General features: G+C 30.8%; 1 protein-coding gene across 4 annotated transcripts; it reads left to right on the plus strand.

The window, feature by feature from the left end:
- Window positions 1-65: 65 nt before the first annotated feature.
- LOC113510055 (protein quiver) lies at window positions 66-23,785 on the plus strand. 4 transcript variants are annotated; one of them, XM_031914338.2, is made up of 8 exons: window positions 66-273; window positions 3,099-3,176; window positions 5,192-5,251; window positions 6,050-6,097; window positions 14,330-14,476; window positions 16,138-16,336; window positions 18,839-18,880; window positions 20,426-23,785. In XM_031914338.2, exons 2-8 carry the CDS (start codon window positions 3,152-3,154, stop codon window positions 20,586-20,588), a joined length of 684 nt encoding a protein of 227 aa, XP_031770198.2. In that variant the 5' UTR covers window positions 66-273; window positions 3,099-3,151; the 3' UTR covers window positions 20,589-23,785. The 4 variants fall into 4 exon arrangements, with proteins under 4 accessions (XP_031770198.2, XP_031770200.2, XP_031770201.2 ...); XM_031914340.2 differs by lacking the exon at window positions 18,839-18,880; XM_031914341.2 differs by lacking the exon at window positions 6,050-6,097.
- Window positions 23,786-25,614: the final 1,829 nt, after the last annotated feature.

Below are 25,614 nucleotides of genomic sequence, written 5' to 3' on the forward strand. Positions count from 1 at the left end.
TTAAATATATTTTCTCCCTAAAGTAGGTAACAATTTTAGTAATCTAGTAACATTGTCAGTCTCATTCGAGCGCGCGGTGGCTTGACTGATTCGTCCCACATAAAATGGGCTCAAAACCGTACTATAATCACTGTAAAACATTATAAAACCTCCAAAATAAACTATTCCTAATTTAATTATGTGTGACGACCATTTATAACGTTTGTTAACGTTTTTAGTAGTGTTAAATGTAATAAATACATGTCTCGCGGGGTGTAATAATGATACTGGCCGGTAAGAATTCGATTATATTTTTAATTATAAATTTTTTTTACGTCCGACGGGCTTTGGTTTTTAAATTAATTCCTTTTGATTATCATAAATAAAAAAAAAACTATCTCTGAAAAAGGCGAAGTTGTGATTTATAATCCTATTTTTTTTTTTTTATTTATTTAAACATTATATTCTAATAGATTATTAAAAAGTAAAATGTGAATAGTGTGTCAGTGTTTTAGTAAACATTTGTACGGCAGAAACTCAGCAGTGGCTTGATAAAAATCAATAGTGTCCGCGCATTGTACCGCGCGTCGAAATTATTCTACGCTATACGATGGTGAAGGCTCCTCAACTAACATGTTTTGTATCTTGCTTCCTTTGTTTAGGTCATCTTGTTTAACACTTTAAAATTAATATTGAAATCTGAAAGAAGTACTTTTCGGGGCACATTATAAAAAAAAGACGTTAATGATCTTGTAGGATGGTCTTAATAAAAAAGAAAAAATAACTTAAATAGTAGGCACTATAAAAAAATAAATTTAATTTTACAAGAATCTCGTGTTAACTTTTTTTTATACCCTTGCTACGGATGAAAATTTTACAAGAAGAGTAACTGACCAAGTCAACCAATAGACTGTTCCTAAATTTTTTTTTTACAAACTTTACAGTACTGCAACTGGGAAACAATAAAAAAAATATACCTATCCAATTAGCTAAAAATTTAAACATTTAATAAGATTGTAACTTGTAATAAATCTTGATTAAATACCGTAGTAAAATTAATTTATTTAAGTTAATTTTAATTTAATACAAAATTTTACTTTAAGTATATAATTTCTAGTTTCATATAGTTTTTGATAGGAAATTTTAATTTATATTTTACGGAATATTATATATATATATATATATATATATATATATATATATATATATATATATATATATATATATAATTTGCAACATCCTAGCAAGGTTTATGTAGAGGACAATTAATTTATTAATATCTTTATAACCTCAAGATGCATTCATAGACAATTGAACAATTTATTAGGTTTTGGCCAGTAACCGGCAGCCAAAATACCATAGACAATATTTCGAATCTAGATATTTAATTACTAATGACTATGCTAGTAACACTAGATACGTAGGAATGATGTAAATGCCTATGGTAACGATATATAATGACAGGACCTCAAAGGTAGAATGAAGTCAGCTTCGTTGCCAATTGCGAGGAATTTCTTTTTATTTCACATACTTATTTGATGAGACGCTGACACGAATTCTTTTTTTTTTATACAACTTAGAACTAGAACTTATTTTTATACAAATTAGAGGATTTCATAGTACATAATGTTTACTAGAGGGAGACGGTAAACATTCTGTACTATGAAACCCTTTATTAAAGTGTAAAAGTACATATGTATAATAGACACCAAGAAACTCCATCCTTCGTACGTTAACAATGTTGTTTCAAGGTAAAATTCTCCCGCAAACGATCAGAGACTTTGTACAATAGCCGTCTGCTTAGGTACCTCTGTTTCATTCGTGTTTCTGCCGGGAAGCAGTTGTGTTTGCATGGCTGTGTTTCGGTATCAAGGGTCCTCACCCTTATGGTAATGAAATTATAGGGTACAAAGACAACATCTGAGTCCTCAGGAATGACAACGCATGGAGGTATCATGGGCGAAACAGTATACTCTGTTATGTCCATGTTACTGTACATGTCTATAGGCGACGGTTACCACGTGCCATCAGATGGACCGTCAGCTTGTTTGCCATTTTAAATTGCATAAAAAATACAGGATTCTTCAAAAACATACTTCAGAATCGGCAACGTGCAACAACGTGATACCCCTAGTGTTACAAGCATAGACTAAACTATTTACCACCCGACGGAGTGTATGCCAGTTTGGCACTTTTATGGTATGCCAGATATAAAAAAAAAAATTAATATTATAAATACATCTATACTACACTAGTGATACAATGATGTAGTTAAAATAAAAAAAAAAAAACATGTTGCTTCGCTAGATAGATCCTCAGCTTCCCGCCATTTAATTTAACGAAAACTTATTCGCGCTTATTTACCTACTTTTTTTTTTATTGTTTTCTGTCACGGATATTCTGTCATGATTCATGAGTAGTTAGGTAGTTATATTCACCTAAATAAAATAGTGTTTGACACCATTACAAGGAATGTCGATATGTATATTTATTCATTTGTCTATATCTCGCGTAAATGTTTTTTATACCCTTGCCCCAGATTAAAATAAAACAGTTTCATAAATATCACAAATTTAGTTATATGTATTATTAATACATAGATTTTTTGCAACTTAAAATAGTAAACAATTAGCGTCATTCATTGTCAAAATTCATTAAATTTTAATAAAGAAGAAATTGTTTGGTTTTCTTTGGACCATACGGATCATTAGTATTTCTGCAGATATCCATGTTTTCAGAGGAAAACTCAGGGAAATTCCGGATATAGTCCTCACTAGTAACGTGCGGGTATATTTAAATTCTATATCTATCCATCTAATTTTTAGACATAACACTTTTCCCGCCAAAAACACGCTATCTTTCACTATAGGCACAGATTATGTATAACAGGTAGGTAAGTTTTATATTACGTCTTAAATAAAAAAAAAACTAAAGTATGCTTTATCTACGTTTCAAACTTCTTTAGTGCAAAGAAAGATCCTAAGAACAATTAGTATTAGATTTAAAAAGAAACAGTTTTATTATGTAAGCGCTAGAATCATTCTAAGTGCGTTCTAAATTGCATGGAAGCCTTCTAGTTGTAATAGAAACTTATACACAAATGACGTTGTGTGTTGAAGCGGCGATGGCTGGCTCGAGCTGAAGATTCACTACGCGCCATCTGGATTACAAAATGCACTGGATATTCCCCATGCCAGGTACATGTGAAATATTAAAATTTATATTTCATTACATTTTAGACAGTTTTTATATAATATCTCAAAAAATAGAAAAAAATTAATTTACAAATTAGTTTACTGGCTTAAATGTGTTTTAGATTATTTATTTATTTTTACGACTCTATTACCTCTCGTCATGTGCTATATAAATGTAAAATGGAAGTGAAAAAGCTATGTAAAAATATAAATAGGTACATTGTACATATACAAAATTGTACAAATGAAATTATTTTGTGAATTTATTATTCTAATTTATTTTTAAGAAATAAATAAATATGTAAATAGAAATAAAATATTCATCAAATATTACGTAATTGATAGTTATTTAGCTCTCTTCACACGTTATTTCTAAAATAAAAAAAAGTGTTTCAAATATTAATTAATAAATAATTCGAAATTACTATTGTGCTAAGAAGTGAAACAAATTTGTAAATAAAGATGTGTTAAATGCATTCGCATTTATTATACTTGACATTAGCCTTTTTTACATATAGTGTATACTAACTGGGCACACCAAGGATCATTTCTGAAATACCTTTTTTGATTTCAATCAAATAATTCACACACTCTTTGTCGATAAAATGTGACACACCCCAATTCCATTTTTAAAATTATAACGTCACTCGGGAAGCGGGAAATCGGGATGATGGCGGCCGTATGGCGACCGCAGACACCACTAAAACTAATGTAAATTGTAAATACATCGACAACAATGCGAATCATTAAAAATGTGCGTGTTTCGAGTGACATCATTGTGTTGAAAATATATTTTATTTGTAAACTAGTTTGTTAGCTTTTTTATTTTCTTTTTTTTTTCAAAGTTATCTTTGATGTAGTACTCGTAATATTGCTAAAGCCAATTTGGATTCTGATACTTATATGCATGATGAAATGTGAACATGTTGTATTGTTAAATTCACTGCAACGACCATAGTTAATCAATGCTTTTAACTGCAATGATTAAAGTCATGAGCCTATTTATTTTAAAAAAATACGGTATCGATAATTATCTATGTCTTTATATATTATGCGCTATCTTTGCCAATTATGAACTGGTTTATATATATATATATATATATATTTGAATTGTTTTTTAGTAAAATCTGTTTGTTTTCCATTATCGCCTTTAACATAAAGCGCATTAAGTCAAAATTGGTTTATTTCCAAATCATTTTACATCATACCTACTGGGCCTTTGCCAATGTCTTGATCAATATTTACTGTTACACCGTCGTGTTTGTTTAACTCGAGATTAGTCGTTTATAATTCGACCTATTTATTATTTTCAACCGTCGTATTTGCCATTATGGTCCCAGCATAGAATAGGTCACCCCTTCCTTTCCCGTGGGTGTCGTAAGAGGCGATTAAGGGAAATTAATAGTCGAGAAATGGGCAGCGGTGTCCCTCTTATAATATTGCCAAAACCTAACTGCGATTGCCAACCCGCTTGCCAAGCTTTGCAACTATTGAAAAACCTCCTCTTATGAAAGTGGCTTAATAGTAACCGTGTAACTTTACCATGGCTATCACCCAATTGACATTTTTATGTAGCGTCATAAATATTAATTTGCTATTAAATTTAATGACAGTTCTCTAGAAAAAACTATGGGTCGGTAATCTATTTCAATACTCCAATTTTGTTTTTCTACGCCATAAATAATCATTAATATCAGTTTTTTTTTAAATCTAAGTATAATATAAGAATGTCTGCAGATGTATATATAGGTATCTAATGTGATAAATATATAAATATGTTTGTTGAATAAATATATTGTATTATATATATAAGCTAAATTGATGGTTAGTTCTAACAGCCAAATAAAACTAAATCTATTTTTGTACTAAATATTTTTACTTTAATTCTATTATAATACATATAAATCATTATTTGGTGACGAAGTAAAATATACCAAATATTTTTAAATACAATCTCCATAAATTAATATTCAAATGTATATAATAAAACTAAAAAGAATAATAAATTTATTTTCCAGTTCTTCTCGTGTCCTGGTTCGGCGTGGACCAAGTAAAAGCTAATTCCTGCATCAGAACGGGTAATAAAAAATAAAATAAAAAAAAAAAAAACACTCTCTATGTGTATCAAATTAATAGATGTTACAAAATGTTTAGATCTGTGTTGTGAATAATAGCTGCAAATACTTATCGATGTCGATCTGACGCATTTCACAACACTGTTTTAAAGTTAATGTTTTTTTTTTCTTCTTCAACAAAATAGTGATGTGCAAATTGCATTCGATTGTGAATAATATCGACTTAGGTATTCGTAGCTCTTTAAATGTTTACTTTGATGTGTCTGAGTGTCCACAGGAATGTGTGTTGCAATGTTTCGAGGAATGGGTAATATTGCATGTAAACAAAAAAAAATAGTTACACATTACACACTCGAGACAATAAATACAAAACATCTTTTGTTTTTTGTACAACACACTCAAACATTACTCCTGTGAATAACTGACGTTTGTTTTTCAGATTATTTCAAATTTTTTATTCGATTCACACAGCAATATACAACACTAACCACGGTAGCTAATTCGGTAAGCGTCTGCTGGGACATGTTTTTTTTTTTTTTAGAAAAAAAAATGTTTCGTGCGTTCCTTCTCTCTTCATTAGTGTATTTCCATTTTTAAATTTATTTCCCTAGCAACCCTAGCCCAGTCTACGGACTTTTTTTTTTAATATAAATACATCACTTCAGTTATTTACAGGATCGTTTCTAATACTTTTCTCTGTTTCTTGTGATACACTCTATTTAGAAAACTGTGTAGATACAAATATGTACATTTTTTCCGATATTTATTTACTTTTTTACTAATTCAAGCATGGATTTTCAGCATTGTGGGCTCTAACTCTCAGCCCCCTAGTACAGGCGGAATGCCAAAGTAAGTACTCGTTTATTACTAGAGAGATTCAAACTTTTTACTATTTCACAAAAAAATTAAATCGCTTTACGCTTAAAAAAAGCAATGGAAACATTTTATTATCAAGCGAACATATTGCCATAAGCTTATTAATCATTTGCTTATAAATATCTGAATATTCCTTTGAAATTTGGAATAATTGAAGTACTGTGAGTAAATTGTTAAAAATTACTTGAAAATTGTTTGAGAAAATATTCACATATTTACTTTCTTTTTTTTAATTTTTTTTTTTCACTTCAAATCATTTCTATAAATTTAAAAACGCCGTAGACTGGGTCCATTTGATTATATTTATTTTCATTATTATATTTTTATAACTGCATGTTTTAATTATTGTGAAACAAAATACGTCAATTTCTTAAAACAATTAGAAAAAACAATAACTAACTAAACTACCTAACTCACAGTTGTTTACCAATAATAATGTTTTTTTTTTTCTAAGAAAATGGCGTATTTTATTACATTCAAAGCACTTTGATTAGTAAATTTTCCTATAGATACACAATATTGTTGTAATGTACACTTAAACAAAATACATACGAAACAGCAATGCAAAATATTTCTTTTTTATTAGGTAATCAATTAAAAGAAATATTCCTAATTACATACACTATACTATATAATAAAAATAAAAAAAAATCCTGATAGAAACTTACAAAATTAATTTGATATTTTTTTAATATCTCTCTCTCTCTCTCTACCTCAATCTCTCTCTCTCTCTACTTACTTGCTAATCTTTCCTTGCTAGTTCTTTTAATCATTACCCCTACAAATAAGCGAATTCTTAGACTCCTAGGCCTTTGACGATCATCATTAATGATTCATGACAATAAGCACTAGTCAGTAACATAAGTAAGAATACGGACACTCTAGAGGTTCTGTTGTTAAATGCTCAAATATAAAGATTTAATATATTTATGGAATTTCTTTTTCACCAGAGGGAGGCTTTGTTCGAAAGTTGTTTTTTTTTTATAGGTGTAGATGAAATGGTAACCCCGCCTGCGCTATCGGTATATGCTGGCGGGGTACCAGTGAAGGGTGACAGGTGAGGACGATGGCAGGTCAGTTGGCCCATAGTGATCAATTGAACGAGAATTAACCACTATGGTTTCCGGGGGGAACTGTGTGGAGGTCAACCTGATAGGGTATGTTAATAACAATGGCATGGGGGAAGGGATTGTTAGTAATGGGGTCTAATGAACCCATTGCTAGTAGTATACCCTATCAGGTTGACCTCCACGCGGTTTCCCCTGGAAACCATAGTGGTTAATTCTAGTGGAATTCATCATGATGGGCTAACTGACCTGCTTTCGTTCTCATCTATCATCACTCACTGGTGCCTCGCCAGTGTATACCGATAGCGCAGGTGGGGTTACCATTCTATTATCACCCATTTAAAAAAAAATAGCAATGGCACCCCCATTGCTCATTATTCCCCTAAAAAAGTTGTTTGCTTGGGCACCTCTGTCTCATTCATTGTTTCTGCCGTGAAATAGTCATTTATTAATTAATTTATTTCATGAACTGAGTGAGCTTTACAGTCTCCCAATACGCTCACCCAGGAAAGCATCAGTACAATAACACATATGTATAATATTAAAAAGATTTAATTCACATAACAATAATAGAAATAACATTAGATTTTAAATCTCTAAACACAAACACTCCGTGGTCATCCGACGAAACTCCAACAAGCTGGAGGCGAGCACGTCTAATTGTGGATACCGGCTCAAAACATCTTTGAACAGTTTCAATGCTAGAGAGAGGGGAGCTTGCTTGGCCAACTCTGTTCTTCTTAAAGGAATATCAAATAAGTGCAGTCTACGTGCTCGCACATAGTTACTGGGTAAATAATAATAATAATCCATACTAATGGGGGGAAAGGGATTGTTAGTAATGGAGACTGATAATCCCATTGCTAGCAATATACCCAACCAGGTCGATCTCCTCGCGGTACCCCCTGGAAACTATCACGATTAATTCCTGATGAATTCATCATGATGGACTAACTGGCCTGTTTTCATTCTCATCTATCACCCTTCACTGGTGCTCCGCCAGCGTATTCCGTTAGCGCAGGCGGGGTTACCATACCATTTTCACTCATCAAATAAAAAATCCATACTAATTCTCGATAATATATTTGCCTAACATTATCCAAAGCTATTTTAAGATCCATAAAAACAATATAATTTGTTGAAACTAATACAAAAGCAGCCGAGGTTGTCATAATTTAAAAATCACATTTTGTCGATCCGCTTTTAGATTTTATTCACGGTATAGCTATTAATAAAGTGTCGTTTTAAAATAGATACGACCGGCCAAGCGGCTATTGAAATTTGCACCTATTCGTGCTTTAATCGACTCGCCAGACGATGATTTTATCCCTTCTTTGCATAACGATGGAAATTTCCATCATAACATTGAAAGTCAAAAAAAATATTTAAAAGAACATGTTCACTTTAAGTTGATCGTGTCTGGATACCTTTTTAATGTCTATTGCAGAAAAAAAACATAGCTGTCAAATTTCTTTTTTTAATTATTTTTCCTTTAATTTTCAACATGAATTATATTACTTTGATTTATTTCACCAATAAAAAAAATAATGCAAAGAAAGGTTAAATAGATAGATATAGGAACTCTTTGTTTGCATCAAGAGATACACAAGAATTGTGACAATAGCAACAGAAAAAAAATAAACTGTGACAAAAGGGCGGTAAACACAAATTTTTATACATAATATAATATGTGAAAATGTAAAATGTACACACCATAGTGATGTAAAAAGGCAATATCTCGGTGAGTTTTTTTTTTTTTATATAACTTAGAATGGCAAACAAGCTGACGGCCCACGTAATGGAAAGTAATAACCGTCGCCTATAGACATGAGCAGTACCATGGACATAACAGAGTATACTGTTTCACTCATGATACCCCCATGCATTGCCATTCCTGAAGACTCAAGTGTTATAACTTTGTACCCTGTAAATTCACTGTGATATCCCACCCTTCAAACCGAAACGCAGCTATGCAAACACAACTGCTTCACGGTTGAAACACGAATGTGACAGAGGTACCAAAGCAAACGACTTTTGTAGTAAATCTCCCTCTGGTTCCGAGTTGTTTGCTAAATAAGCAAACCACTGATTTCCAGTTACTGCCTGAACATTAAGTAATAAACGTGTTGCCAATACTGAGGGACTACCATTAAATATTTTCCGAAATTTCGGGGACGAACGAAATAGAAATTTGACGTTAAAATTACATAATACATGCCGTTTAAAATTACTAAAAATATTAAAATATCGTTCCTCTGAACTTGGAACTGAACGGACAGGATTTTTGATGAATGAAACGTTAAGCTCCATTTACGGGGTCGATTTAGGTACGAACAAAAACACGAAATTGAGTCCGAAAATTCGGAATTTCATTTCATGATAGGCCCCCTGTCTACTACCAGACAGCCGACAGTCGATTTTCCATGCATTGAAGTAATACACTATGGATTATTTTTACATTACCAAAATTGGCAATGTGCATATATTCTTTATAACAAGATAACTCTTGCAACTTACAAGATCTACTTTATTCATTGCTAGCTTTTACCCGCGACTTCTTTCGCGTTTATATGTTCACTGACTAAAAAAATATATATATATATATATATATATATATATATATATATATATATATATATATACACTCCTCACGGAAATCAAAGTTTTTGACAAAAACTTTGATTGATGATCGATTTACCGCCGGCATTAGCGTTACCCAAAGCATACCACGTGGAGGTTGCACGGTCGGATTCGTCGTGCAAGTTTTTGTCAAAAACTTTGATTTCCTTAAAAACGAAAAAAAAATTTTTGTAAACTTCTTTCGACTTTTCAAAAAAAATTTTTCTTAAAAATTTTCTTGATTTTTTTCGAAATATTTAGAAAAAAATTATTTTCAGCTTTGTTTAAGAACTGCATGGAAACCGGAGCTCAAAAAATTTTTTCACCAAAAAATCTGAAAACTAGAGTTTTCAAGCTTCAAAACCCTTTTTTTAAATTTTCTGTACGATTATTTTTCACTGAAATACAGCCTGTTGAAAATCACCCAAAAATTTCAAAAAATTTTATGTTCCCTTAATTTTTGCGAGGAGTGTATATATATATATATATAATATTTTATTATTCCTATGTAGGATGGAATATAATAAGAGATTTGACAGTACACCTGTTTCTTAAGTCTATTAAAATATTATAGATTCAAGAAAAAAAACATGACAATTGCCCGTAACTATTATGTAGGCAGCATGGTCACCGACCTTAGCCTGTTCCGTAACGGAACAAACGTACTAAAAAAAATGGCGGGAATCTCATTTAATATTCTTTTTTAACCTTGGATTGCTACGGTTTAACTTTTTGACTAAACCAAAATATTAAATCAAAAACTCCGTATAAAAACAGACTAACGCGAATCGCAACTTTGTTTTTTACTATTCAAAGATTATCTGATACCAATAATTCTCCTGCCTGTGCCGTTTTCTTGTTATCTTTAAATTGAAGCAGAACGTATCCTTTCCTATAAACTGGCATTTCTGTATTTGCTTACTTATAGATACATTTACTATATTTTACACAATCCATTTTATTTCATTTCTCTTTTGTATTTTCCTTTTTTTTGTATATGTATTTATTTATTTATTTATTTTGTGATAGATAGGTAACAATGGATGGTAAAACAATATAAGTCCTCTATGATCAATCCCATCTATCGAGATATACAAATTTACAATTACATAAGAAAAAAATTATATTATATAAAAAGAAAAATCAGCAATGTCACATTTATAGTAAAAAAATATAATTATGGAAATTTATTACATTTATCTTCAAGGAAATCGTCAATTGAATAGTATGTTCTGTTTACTAGGTATTCATACAGTTTATTATTATTCTTTTATTTCTTTTTCTGTGTATGTATCTATATATGTTGTTATTTGTGTGCTGTAAGTAATACAAATAAATTATATATCTATCTATCTATCTATCTATCATTTATTTGTTCTTAAATTTCCCACTATACACTACACACTACTGCCATAAATATTTTTAAAATAATTTAGTTTAAATACTAATACAGTGAACGCTCTATATAATCAATCTCTCCATAAGCAACATTCTTTATATTTTATTTATTCTACGCGGCTTTATTAGTAAAAGAAATAAGTAAAAATATTTTCCACACGGTAAGTATTTTTATACTCATTTTTTCTCCTATAAGCAACTTTTCCTAATAAGATTTTTTTTTATTGAAATTGGTGCAAATGAGTTGCTTATATAGAGCGTTCACTGTATTATGTAAAAAGAAAATATTATTTGATACTAAATACATTCCGCAATTCAAATATTACATATAGACTTTAATTTACATCATTACATATTTTAAATTTTGCATGAATACAAATTAATTTGTAGCGATAAAAAATGAAGAAATCTTTAGGAGATATTACATTTATTGATACTATATATATATATATATATATATATATATATATATATATATATATATATATATATATATATATATATATATATATATATATATATAATAATGCACGTTTCTAAGTTAGTTACCAGAGGGAGACTTTGTACAAAAGTCGATTGCTTGAGTACCTCTGTCCCATTCGTGTTTCAACCGTGAAGCAGTTGTGTTTGCATGGCTGTGTTTCGGTTTGAAGGATGGGATATGGCGTGAATTTACAGGGTACAGAGGAATAACGCCAGAGACCTCAGGAATGGCAACGCATGGGGGGTATCATGGGTGAAACAGTATACTCTGTTATGTCCATGATACTGCTCATGTCTATTGGCGACGGTTACCACTTTCCATCAGGTGGGCCGTCAGCTTGTTTGTCATTCTATGCTGTATAAAAAAAAAGTTAGATTTGTCGTTTGTGATGTTATTGGGATTTTGCAATGGTTTGTTTTTGTGGATGGAAATAGAATCGTAACCTTGTCTGCGCTATTGTGGTTTACGCTGATGGGATGGGATGGATTGGTTTATCAATAGTTTTTATTCCAGTCACTTCTCTAAAAAGGTCATAACCCTTAGTACCTTAATTTTATTTATTTATTTTATACACATTATTGCACCATTTATAAAATAATAAATACAATTAATTTCAATGAGAATTGATACAAAAGGTGGCCTTATCGAATCATTATAAGCAATCTTTTCAAGCCAACCTTAATCCAACAATAAAACATTGATTTAATAGAAAATACGAAATAATTAGATTTTAATAAAGATTCCTTCATTTTTTTATAGACACGCTTTTTTCTATATGTCTATGTACTTATGTTATTTTATTAGAAACTATAAACTTTAGTACCAGGACTGCAGGTAAGTGAATTAATCTTAAGGTAACAAAAATTACATGTCGTGCATTATTTCACAACAAAATACATGTTATACATTGTTCATATCAAGATCGAGGTATAATTTAACTAGTATTTAAAAGTATTTAGAATAATAAACGCTTTTAAATAATTCAGTTCTTTATTAACACTCCCATTTTGTGCTTTCATAGAGATATAATTAGACATGTCATTATTTTTTAATTAATCGATATCGGCATAATCATTTATGCTTACATCACTAATATTATTCGCGTTAGTGCTGCCCGCTAAACATGTCATTTGTCGATTGTCCTTAAATAAATAAATAAATAAATAAATCATGTGAAGCTTTAATTTCTAAAAACTACAATCGCTCAGTCGATAAACTCTTTAACACTCTCATTCATTTTATAAAAAAATCTTCATTATTACGTATCTAGACAATGTATGATATTATATTAATTGTAATACATACCTATATGTAATAAACATGTAACTAAAATAGTATATTTTTATAATAATAATAACAATGTATTAAAAATACTATAAAAATACATAGATCTCTTTTTTTTTTTCTAGTTTCCATACAGTTGTTACTGTTAAGCTATTTAAATACCAGTGTCAGTAACTATCAGATGTTTATTACAAATACATAATCCATAGTATAAACTCTACTTAATTTATTTTACATTAGATGGCGCTGTGGGTTGTGGGTGTTCAAGTATATTACTAATTTTATATTAAAATTAATCGAAGTAACTTATTTAAACTATAACAAAATATCCGAAGTCCATATAACCTGCATAATTTAAGGTTGTGTCAAAAAAGTTAATTTTGCTCTAATATATAGTACATACATAACTTAATGGACTTATAAATGCATAATTTCACAATGTGTTACAAGGACCATGTTAGCTCGCGTGACCTGGCCTCGTACCTTTACAAATTAGGTCTTGATTTACAATATGCCTATGTTAAAGCGAGGACTTACAATACCAATCGATTCACAATGCTGATAGAAAAGTGAAAATCGTTGCAAAATTAGAGATATATGCTACATTTTTACTAATGAAATAAAGGTAAAATTGAGTTTGTTTCTTATTGCTTGGCGCTGTATTAAGTCAATCAATCGTATTGAAATCTTCTTTTACTTTTATCTTCTTATCGCGTGGACGAAGTATACCAATTTTATAAAAAAAATACAGTTATTTAAGGCAAAATGAATTTTTATTAATGCAACTTAGAATGGCGAATAAGCTGACGGTCTACCTGATTATAAACGTCACTTAAAGATATAAACAATACCATGGGCGGAACAAAATATTTGAGTCGCCCATGACACCCGATGCGTTGCCTTTCCTGAGGACTAAGATGTTACGCCTCTGTACTCTGTAATTTCAAAATATAACAAATATCTTTACAATCGTTTGTATAATAATATAAATAGGACTAGCTTTGCCAGCGAATTCGTCCGCGGTCTCGGGATAAGAAGAATCCTTTGTTCTATATGCCAAATATAAATCTACTTATACCCCTTTCATAACGATTGATTGAGCTTTTCAAACGTTAAGAACTGACAAGCAAAACTTACTTGTTCTCCTTAAAACGCGATGCAAAGTGCTTTTATAAAATAGAATTACCCACTACATCTATAAAAAAAAGTATGCCTATTGAACTGCTGTCATTTTATTTCCTTGATACGCCACGGAGACCGCTTTCACGGCACAATCATCGCACTGACAACGCCACTAACGCTCGCTCGTGTGGAAATTGCCATCCATTAAAATGTCAAACGTTACGTCCGCAGCTCGGACGATATACTGCTACGAATGCGACAGTTGGACGGATTTCCGGTGTAAGGATCCGTTCAACTACACAGCGTTGCCGCGGGACCAACCCCCGCTGCAGACCTGCAACGGCTGCTGCGTGAAGATGGTCCGGTATTCTAAGAGTCGTGAGTATTTTGGACTTTAATACGTTAATATTATATGTAATAGCATGGCATATGATCACACTATACAATCCTTTTCCATCAGACGGGCTGTATGCTTGTTTGCTACCTTCGTGGTATAAAAAAAAACTGAGCAAACTACTCCCAACGGTTGACTCCACTATGGCAGTTCACTAAGTGCTTCTTCATGCTATGTTTAATGGATCCAAGGTTATGGGGTGAAGTAGTAGACTAACTGGTCATTTCAACACTTGTAGAAAGATTATAGTAGAAGACCTGGTGATGTTGCTTTCCAGATGCCATTTGCTGCGAATTGCAAAGTACGAGTTAGTGCAATCTCTGAAACAGGAGATAAAATAACACCCCATAGGTTATTTTAGGTACTGATTTATGGAGGTAAAATCGCGGGATACAGCAAGTATTTTTATAATTCTCGTATTATTCATTTTATAAGCAGATGCTTATAACTTTCCCTCAGGTGGTTTACAGCTAACTCTTTTTCATTTATATTTAAAAAAGGGGGAATTTCTCAATTCGATTGTATATTTTTTTTTTGTTTTTTGAAAAACTTTATTTTTTTTTAAAGAATATATTTCAGGTTGGTCTTATAATGTTATCAAAAATCGGGTCACTAGTTTGATTTTTAAATCAAAATAACTGATTTCGCTACGATTAAGGTTTCTTCTTTCCTTTTTGTGGAGCAAAATCTTTGTGTTTAGTTATAAAAGAAATTTATTTCATGACATGCTCCTGTAACAAGATTTATCTAATCCCTAGGCCATTATCAAAAATAGAGGAAATAAAACAATAAACTGATAAACTCTTAACGTGACCATGCCACCACTATTAGTACTTTTATCCTGCTATACAATGAACTAGAAATAAGCTACACCAAACCACCTGGCCAGCCTTCTATTCATCATCATCGTCATATCAGCCTTTAACTGTCCACTGCTGAACATAAGCCTCCCCTTGAGGTTTTAACCAGTAGCTGCTACGCTTGGCAGGTGGATTGGTAACCGCAGTTAGGTTTTTAAAGATGTTATAAAAGGGAAGTTGTTGCCCATCCCTTGCCATCCCTTAGTCAGCTCTTACGACACCCACTTGATAGGAAGGAGTGGCCTATTCTATGCCGGGACCACACAGCGTTCTAATAGTAGTGTAATATTCTTTCTTTACGAGATTTAAGTTCAATAATTATGATATATTTGTTTCTATCATCAAGCAATTGTGCTTGCTGCTCATCTCAGCATCACAGCTCATGTGTTGCAATTTCTGAGGACTAGGGCGCATTTTTTTAATGGATGCTAACGAAATGGTAACCCCACCTGCGCTAGCGGTATACAGCTAACAGGGCATCAGCGAAGAATCATAGGTGAGGATAAAAACGCTACACTTGCAACTGAGCACTGCAACTGCGAGTGATAATATCCAGAAGGAACTGCGAGGGATATTGATCTGACAGGGTTTATTGTTGGCAATGTTAGCTATATTAATAATTCCCATTACTAACAATCCCTTCTCCCCCTAACTATAGTGTACTTACTTAGTTACCATGGGTACAATGCAATTTGTGATGTATATAGGTGACGATTATAACTTTACATCAGATGGACAGCTTCTTTGCTAATCTAAGTATCATAAAAAAAATATCTTAATTTCAGCGTACGAGGTGGTCCGTCGAACCTGCACGTCTCAACTTCAAATAAACTTATTCATGGTAGACCACGTTTGCATGATGGAAAGTACAGGGACTGGCCATATGTGTTTCTGTGAAGAGGACATGTGCAATTCGGCATCAGCAGTCGACGCAACGATAGCCACGATCGCGGCACTAGTCTTGATCGCATGTGCATGCTGCAGGTGAAGTAGGAAGGTAGTGGACGCCGGATGAGCCAGTCGATCGATTCTACAATGGTCTGAGTCGATTTTCTAATCGATTTGCGAATCGAGGTTTCACTCGTGTTCTGCGAAGGCGGATCTCAGATCACAAATTGGTAGATCAATAAATCCGGGTATTAAATCGTCTGACGGATGAACGGGGACGAAAGTTTGTTTTTATAATTATTACACTAGCTTTTAATTTTTAATTAAACATTAAATGGATAAAAATTAAAAGTTTCTGTGAGTTTTTGATCACCGACTTTTTGTTTATTCACAATCGAGTTAAAAATCGATAATCACATCGAACGACTGGCTCAATCGGGCTACAACCCTAGTTTTAACCTAATTACATTCTTCGTCCAACGTAGCTACGTAGATTATTTAGTCTTGGCTGCTTAGTTTTTACAGCACTTGCCAATCATCAATTCACTTACAAATACAAATAAATAAATCTATTTATACCTATATCCTTAAATTTAAATAAGTTTTTGCATAGTTGTTTGTCAAAAAAAAAGAAAGATTATCAAGATTTCTTTCGATTGATTTTTTTTCGTTCGTATAAAAATGGCCGAAACAGTGTTGTAAAGCTAAGCGCAGTTTTTTCATCTAAGGCAAATTTCTCATGTTCAGCATTTTTTGCTCTAAATTATTTATAAGATCGTGTAATAAATTAGTTGATAGTTTTACGCAAAAGGTTTTCCAATTTAGAATTTAGCATGTAAATATTGCTCAGTCACATAGTGATGCGAAGTTAATAATATCGATATCGATAAATCTGCGAAGTTTTCTCCCGCGACGCTTGATTGGTCCAATTTTGACCATATGGTATTGCTCATAGGTGCACTTTATATAGACGTGTGGCACTTTTTAGATAGAGTATAATAAAAAAAGAAAAATGAGGTATGACTAGCGTGAACTGCCCTAAAGTATAGAATGGATTAACTAATAAAATATTTAGAGGTTAGGTGCCTAAGAGATAATATTATGGAAATTCTAAAGTTTTGTGTTTTATATTAATTTCTCTTTGTTGTCATTAAAAGGATAGAAGAGACAAAAGTTTTTTAAAAATGTAAGGATACACGTAGTTAAAGTTTTACCAAAAACTATTGTCGGTAATTCGGTATCTAGTTGCATAGACAACCACTACGTCATTAATGTACTTATATAAATACAAATAAAAAATTCTATTATTTAACTTTGCTAAGGTCACGTTAAAAATGACAGTTGAATAAATTGTAGTTAGAGAACGGTTATTGGGATTGAAAAACAAATGAACATTAAAATTGTTTTAGAATTGATAATTTTGAAGTGTTCACAATATTTTCCGGTAATAATTATTACGATATAAAATAATATATGTATTTTTTTTTCTTTTGGTTTTTAATAACAAAAGTTTTGCAAGTTTTCGGGTGTGGTTTTGGCTTTCAAATGATATAGTTATAAGAATAGTGGACAAAAAGAAACTAAATGCTAGACATTAGATGCTATAAAGAGACCTCGTAAATTTAAGTATAGTGTAAATTAATTTATGAAAATAAACACCAAATAAATTTTAATCGTTAATGTATAAATAATATTTTAATTGTTAAGTTTTCCGCTTAGTATTTGATATAAAGTTAGCATTAAAAACTGTGGTTTGAATCACAGTTCAAGAATATGTATGGTTAAGGCTAAACTAGAGCCCATTCGAGTTCCCTAATTCACATTCTTACCCTTTTTAAATATTCGTGAGCGGACATAGATTGTAATAATTAAATTTGGTCAGTATTTAACATTCCATAATTGAGTATTCCTTTTTCATTTTGCATTTTTAAGATACTGTATTAATATATGTTACTATACATGCAAGATGTAATACAAAGTTACGTTCTCAATTAAGTTCTCAAGTATTGTTTTCCATAAATGTTATAATTATAATTTATTATAAAGTTTATTATACTGACTAATAAATTATGGATCAGTTCGAATCTGGCCAATATTTTGCATATACATCTATGACCAACTCTTCTGATGACGCCAATCAATAAGGCAGTAGTGTATATGGCATTTTCTATGTTTGATTTCAGAACCTCAATGAAATTCTAAAAAATAGAAACAGATTTTTAGGCATCGGAACGGCAACAGTCAGCAAAACCAACTATTCGGATTACGGTCGTGAATATTTTACTTATATGAAAGCTGGAGAGTCCAAATTTACAAAAAATAAGCTTAAATTATTTTATAGACGTCTCCTAACTGAGCATTTTAAATGATGCCACTGAATAAATATAGTTATTGATTATTGGAGTTGATATAATCGTAGTCCTAATTTGACAAGTCCGCGTAGATATAATACCTTCTCTTTTTCCTAATTCACTTGCTCTCTATACGTTCTCACTCCGTTGAAGTCGCCTTATTACGTTAATATTTTGAAAATGACAGTAGGTGAAGTTATAATAGTCGAATTAAGTCACTAAAATAATCCATCTCTTTTTACCACAGTGCTTCAAGCAGCACTAATACCCGAGCCAAAGCATTCATAAGGTAACCAAATTAATAATATATTGTAAAAAATCGAGTGCAAAGCATATTAGTAATATTTGTAATATATAATAAAAATATATAGATACGTATATCCAAAATTAGGTTACAATCTTCCTAATTGTTGTTAATTATTTAGTGATTTAATATTTACGGACTTTTTAAATATAATTATTATAAAACTTGACAAATATCCAAATATTTATATAGCAATAATATATTGAAAGTTTTTATTTAATTATATTATAGTTTACACAAAACTTAAACGAACGGAAAAATGGATTGTTTCATGGAAAACTAAATTTTGTCGTATTTACTATATTTAATAAACATCGAATATTAATTACACGTATAAATTAACTTGTTTCATTAAAATCTTCGCTTTTTTTCTTTCGATAGAATTAATACCATAATTCTCATCAATATTGTAGGTATATGCCGACTACTTAAATTAAAAATAAATTTAAAAAAGCTTTATTGAAAAAATATATACGGTATAAATCACATACACAGATATTGCAATTAAAAAATATAAAAAAACAATATTACTGCTATGAAAAACAATTTTTCTGCAAAGAAACAAAACAAAAAATTAACTTTTTATAAACAATAAATTAAAATATGAAAAGTTTTTTTTTTTTTGTTACTTTACTAGGTTCTGTAGTTTTGTTCAATTTAATATAATTCACGCGTGAATCTAACGTGACGTTATCGTTTTTTTATCGATATATCATACACTAGCGTCACTACGTGAAGTCAAAAAGGCGGGAACAGAAAAATGGCCGCTTAATACTTGAACATTAATTTTATTGTTAACATTAATAGAAACGACTGAACATGCATACTGTTTAGTACCAGCTCTTTTCTACATTGTCTATGACGTTTGCTTAAACATAACGTTTACAAACATAGAAACGTTTTGTTTATGGTCCGGCCCTACTTATAGTGAATAAATTTTACTTTTTTAATAAGTAGCAGGCATATATCATATACCTGTTTAGTTTTATCGTTATATTTAAAAGGAAAAATCAGATTAATGACATCATTTATGTATAAAATTACGCCCATTGCATGAGTTAAATCATAAGCAATATTGTTATGGTAAAAGAAATAATATCTGGGTAGAAGCGACATTAATCTACTCTGTAATCTAGCCCTGATACCGCCAAAATGTACCCTTCTCCCCTCACACCTCTTATTTGTCATATATTTAACAGAGTTGCCACTTTAATTTCATGTATCATCATTAATACTGTAATATAAATCGGTAATTCCAAATTAGTCTTAGACGATTAACCATATCAAGAATATGAAAGTTTCGACAACCACCATCTTGTTTAAAAAAAAATCTGTAACGTAATAACGAAACGCCGCGTCGTGTAATGTTGAAACGACGCGTGACGTTGCAAGTAAGTCATCTCTTTGAGTGGCGCACACCCCTATTAATAAAGGACTTTAAGCCCAGCAGACAGCTAGAGCCATGAACGGGGATGAAGTCTTATAATTATTAAATTAGCAAATTTTTTTGTCATTTGCTTCATGCTTTAGAGGGCACGTGAAGCCATCATTCGATAACCCACGTCGGAGGCGACTTGGAAACTCTTCTCACAGATGGCGTTACTGTCACCCGAGTGTTAGTAGCGGGAGTGTCGCTTCTACGCAGTATTCTTTATTCTTATGGTTATGGTATAAGAGGCATGATGCACCGTAGTGGGCTTCCCACCGAACGAAACACTGAGCTGAAATTATACGAAATTTTCACACGTTATGCGCCCCTATTGGATAGTAAAAAATGAAAAGGTATAAAAACTTTTTTTGTAATAAAAAAAAAACTATGTTAAAAAAAGTTTTTTTTCTTCTATAATATTTTTTACTATTTAATACTGGCCTTGTATTTAAGACAGCCTTATATAAGTGGACAGTGTCACTTTATGAAAAAGATGTTTCTAGAATGTTCCGAAGTAGAGATATATATGTATATATTATATACAGTGAATACAATGAAATCTTGAGGCTGTCTTCAATTATAGTGTGGGATCATTATCTATTTTGAGGTAGCTGTTACTTTTTTTTTTTATTACAATTTTCTTTTATTTTATACAAAAAAATAAATAAATAAACAAAAGTGTAAAGTAAAAAAGTTTTTATTTTTATTAATATTTCTATTTATATATTGTCGCAGCTAACTCAAAAGTAACTATTATCTAGTTAATTAATTAAACTAAACGCTGTTGATAAGTCATAAGTAATATCATTTTAATTGCTTTAAATTTTAAATAAGATAAGAACGCAATGTAGTGTTGAAATACATTTCAAATAGTTTATCTAATGTGTAAAAATAATTCCTAGCTCTTTTATTTTTAAGTGACAAAAGTTGTTTATTTTAATTTTTCTTCTTTTTTTTTTAAAGTTTCCAAATGTATTTCAACACGTTTATTCGAAAATGAATAATAATTAATAACTAACTCTTTCTTCACCTTCTAATATTGCATATCACACGCATATTCAGTATGAATAGCTGTTCTAAAATTAATAGTCAATTAAAAAAGTATTGCCACATGATAAAAAACCACTTTTTTCAAATATACTGAGATTCGTAAGTTAAATTTAAAAAATGCAAGTTACAAAAAAATATTATTTCGTTTATAACTCGGGAAACAAACCATAAATTAAGGAATGCACTGAGTACTTTAATTTTTTTTTTTACAAATAGATATGTATCTATTATCTACATTTAAAAATGAAAAAAGAAATACGTCTTTTGGAAAGAAATAATGAAGGATAATAAAACAAAAATTGCGAATTATAAATCAGTATATTTCGAAAGTGGTATTTTAAGTGGTGTTATAGACAATTTTTAATATTTACGCGGTTACGGGCTTACGTGTGGGATGCTTTGCACCCATCGGGTTCAGTCCCGTCAGCATGTATTTTTTTTTTACAAAAAAAAAAGATACTTGGGTAAAACCTGTCATAATTTTTTGTTATTTTCCCAAAAAAATTATAAGTAAATTAATATATTCACTATTTCATGTTTAAATTGGACATTTTTTTGAAATGACTTTGTTTTACCCAAAATATTTGATTAAAAATTAAAATTGCACACTTAATTTATCAGCCCACTAATCAGCTGAATGCTTTGAGATTATTTTAAGTGAATTGGCAATTCGTTGAGTCTACTGCCTCCGAACCTCTTTGTGGCCACGAATCCTGAGATGAGCGTAGCGGTTATGTTAGGAGCGTTTTTAGTAAAATCGCTCCTAAACAAACTAACGAACAACATTTGATGCCGACGTCAAATTTTATTTAGATTTGAATATATTTAGATTATTTGTTTCTTTTTTAAATCTGTAAACATTTACAGTTTAGTTACGTAGGTATTAATATATAACCAACTAATAAATTTATTATAAATTATGTACAAACAAGTAAATTAGAAAATTTCTTTTAACTTTAATGGATAAATTTAATAAAGCCATCTCATATAAATTAACGCTACACGTCAACACACAGTTATATGCCTTTTAATCGCTACTAGCTCACTTCGTGGCCTCAAATGAAACACTTGTGGCCCACTTGTTTTTTTCTCATGTCATCCGATGGTCCTGTGAATGTAATAATATAAACTGTACGCTCCACATTAGATCTGTCACATCTCCTAGACAAAGTACAAACGAATCTATCAATGGAACCGCTTTAGTCAGCGCTCACATGACATAGAATAAAATAACACACGTCTTCTTATTCTATCACATACGACTCGCTAGCGATAACGATTCCATCAATAGAATCGTTTGTACTTTTTCTAGGGTTAAGGTTATTTTAGTGCTTACAAATAATTTCTATGGAGTTTTGTAATCCTTATTGAATTATATGTGTACGTAATTTGAAAAATATACTGTTTCTTGTTGAAACACAAGTATTATATATACTTGTGTTGATGTATTAAATGTGTTACAATATTTTTATAATCCTTAATTCAGGCTTTTTTAAGTGTTTTTTTTTTCTCTGTATATCAAATATATGTAAGCAGTCAATCTAATTTGTTGAATGTATCTAATTATATATTTAACATTATTATCTATATGTTTGTTGTAAAGAAACCATGTTTATATCAAGATTTATATTTTTATACTTACCTACAAGTGTATTATAAATTTGTATGTAAACGTTTACTTACTAGAAATTATATTACGTGTAATTGGGCAGGAGTGAAATTCAGTTTTTTTCCAATTAGGCAGTCTGAATGGTAGGTGCATTGGTTTAATATTGGCTTACTTGTAATTAGGTTTGATGTGGAGCGAAATACAATTGTCAAACTGTCGGTTTGTTCACTAGACAATAAACAACAGTATTAATAGTCTGTGAACCATTGCAATTTGTGAATGAAACTAAATCCGCTCCTTAAAGTGTTAGGAGCGGGATATAAAAATGAGTTTCGCTACTAACTTTAACTCAATTTATGTGAAAGAAAATATTAATTATAATTTTTGTTTTTAATGTTTGTATAGAAAGCAAAAGACTACGTTTTTTACTAAGAACTTTGGTACATATTTTTTTTTTTTTACCAAAGACAATCATGAATTAAACCTTATATTATTTTATTACAATAACATAATAATAAGGTTTCAAAAAAGATTAATTATTTTAAAAAATATTGTTGTATGCGCATAAACATATAATACACAAAAATAGCTATTCCCTTTATTTAATGGATAAGAATGAAATAGTGATGTCACTTACGTTATTAGTTTTTTTTTTTTTTTGGTGGGTTACTTTAAATTCAGAATTGCAATGGGATATTGACTAAAGATTTTAATTTTCCATAGCTAAACTGCGTATCTATGGTATCAAGCATGTGTTTTCGTCAAATATTCAAGTGCCATAATTATAGAGAATATTGTTATATTAACATTGTTTTATTTTTAAATTGATACCTGCCCAAACAAAGGAGAGACTTTTAAGTCTTCTGCTTGGATAGTTCTATTCCCCTCGTGTTTCTGTCGTGAAGCAGTCGTCCTTGCATATATAGCCGGATTGTTTATTAATCAGTGTAGGGAACTGCCTAAAGTCCCCTAAAAAATTTTATTCGTGAAGGTTTAATTAAGTGGAAATTAAATTTGAAAATTTGTTAATAAGTAAGTAAAAACACATGTACAAAATATTAATATGTTATTACCAAGTTTTAATGGTTTTATGTTAATAAAGTACAAAGCAACGTATACGAGGTGAATCCGTTCGTTTATAGAAAAATATAGCAGTTTCTAAATTAGCGAGACGAGAGTTGGAGTATGCCAGTATAATTATAAGGTACAGAGTCAACACCATACTCCTAAGGGAATACGATGCATGAGGGTTACGGGATACCATGGCCATTACAATTACAGAATATATTATATTAGAATATCCACTATGATGTTCATATCTATAGGCAACGGAAACTACTTTCCATCATATGGACGTTCATATTAATTACTATTTTGTGTCATAAAAAACTTGATAATTGTAAAAAATTGTATTACGTAGCACAATTGCTCCCTAATCGATAGGTGAAATAAATGTACTTTTCTCTGGCAAACATCCCCATCTGCGATCAAGTGGCAAAAAGGAACGGATGTACATTAGCAATTTTAGTTCCTAAATCGCTCTGCAGAGGCGGCATCAACGTTTATTGTTAGTTTTTTTTTATGTCACTTTACACTACTCACCCCTTTCCCCCTTATCACTGACCGTCCCTCTTGACCTTACTAAGGATTTTTAATAACAAAAAGACCAAACTGTTGCCAAATAACGCTAAAGCGTTATTCACTAAACCTATGAGCCACTAGATGGCGATGTAACAACTGTATAAGGCGATATTATTAAATTTTATTCTTTGTACATGAAAAGTAATATTGTACTTTTTGTTTACTGTGATAATACCTAGCAATAAGAAAAAAAAAGAATTGGCAATTTTTTGCAAAATGTAAGTCGTATGATTTACATTTCTATCATACGAATAATTAAATAAGACTCATTCATTCATTCATTCACACCAGAGGAAGACTTTTTACAAAAGTCGATTGCTTGGGTACCTCTGTCTCATTCGTGTTTCAACCGTGAAGCAGTTGTGTTTACATGGCTGTGTTTCGGTTTGAAGGGTGGGATATGACGTGAATTTACTGGGTACAGAGGAATAACACCTGAGTCATCAGGAATGGCAATGCATGGGGGGTATCATGGGCGAAACAGTATACTATGTTATGTCCATGGTACTAATGCCATTCTAAGTTGTATAAAAAAAAAACAGTGAACAGTTAATGGCTGATATAAATAATAAAAAAAAAATATATAACCCTCAATTCAGTTTTTAAATTGTTTTTTTTTTTTCTATATATCAAGCACATGTGATAACCCTTTATAACTTAGATTTTTTAATTTTTTTTCTATATATCAAGCACATGTAGGTAGTAAACAAACCAATCTTATTTGTTTAATTGTATTTCCAATATTATTATAAACTTTTATATATATATATATATATATATATATTTGGCAAGAATTATACTTTCATATTTACCTACTACTACTAGTTTTTTAGTTACCTAGTAGTTATATAGTTACTTACTTAAAATTATACACGAGTACTTTGTTAAGAGTGACACTCGATTTTTAACAGACTTAAAAAAGTAGGAGGATTTCGATTCGCTATTCGATTGTTTTTTTTTTTTTGTTTATTACTTTATAACTCTGTCAGT

The sequence above is a fragment of the Galleria mellonella genome, unplaced genomic scaffold, assembly GCF_026898425.1.
Source record: "Galleria mellonella isolate WM207_F2 unplaced genomic scaffold, CSIRO_AGI_GalMel_v1 utg746, whole genome shotgun sequence".
NCBI lineage: Eukaryota > Metazoa > Arthropoda > Insecta > Lepidoptera > Pyralidae > Galleria > Galleria mellonella.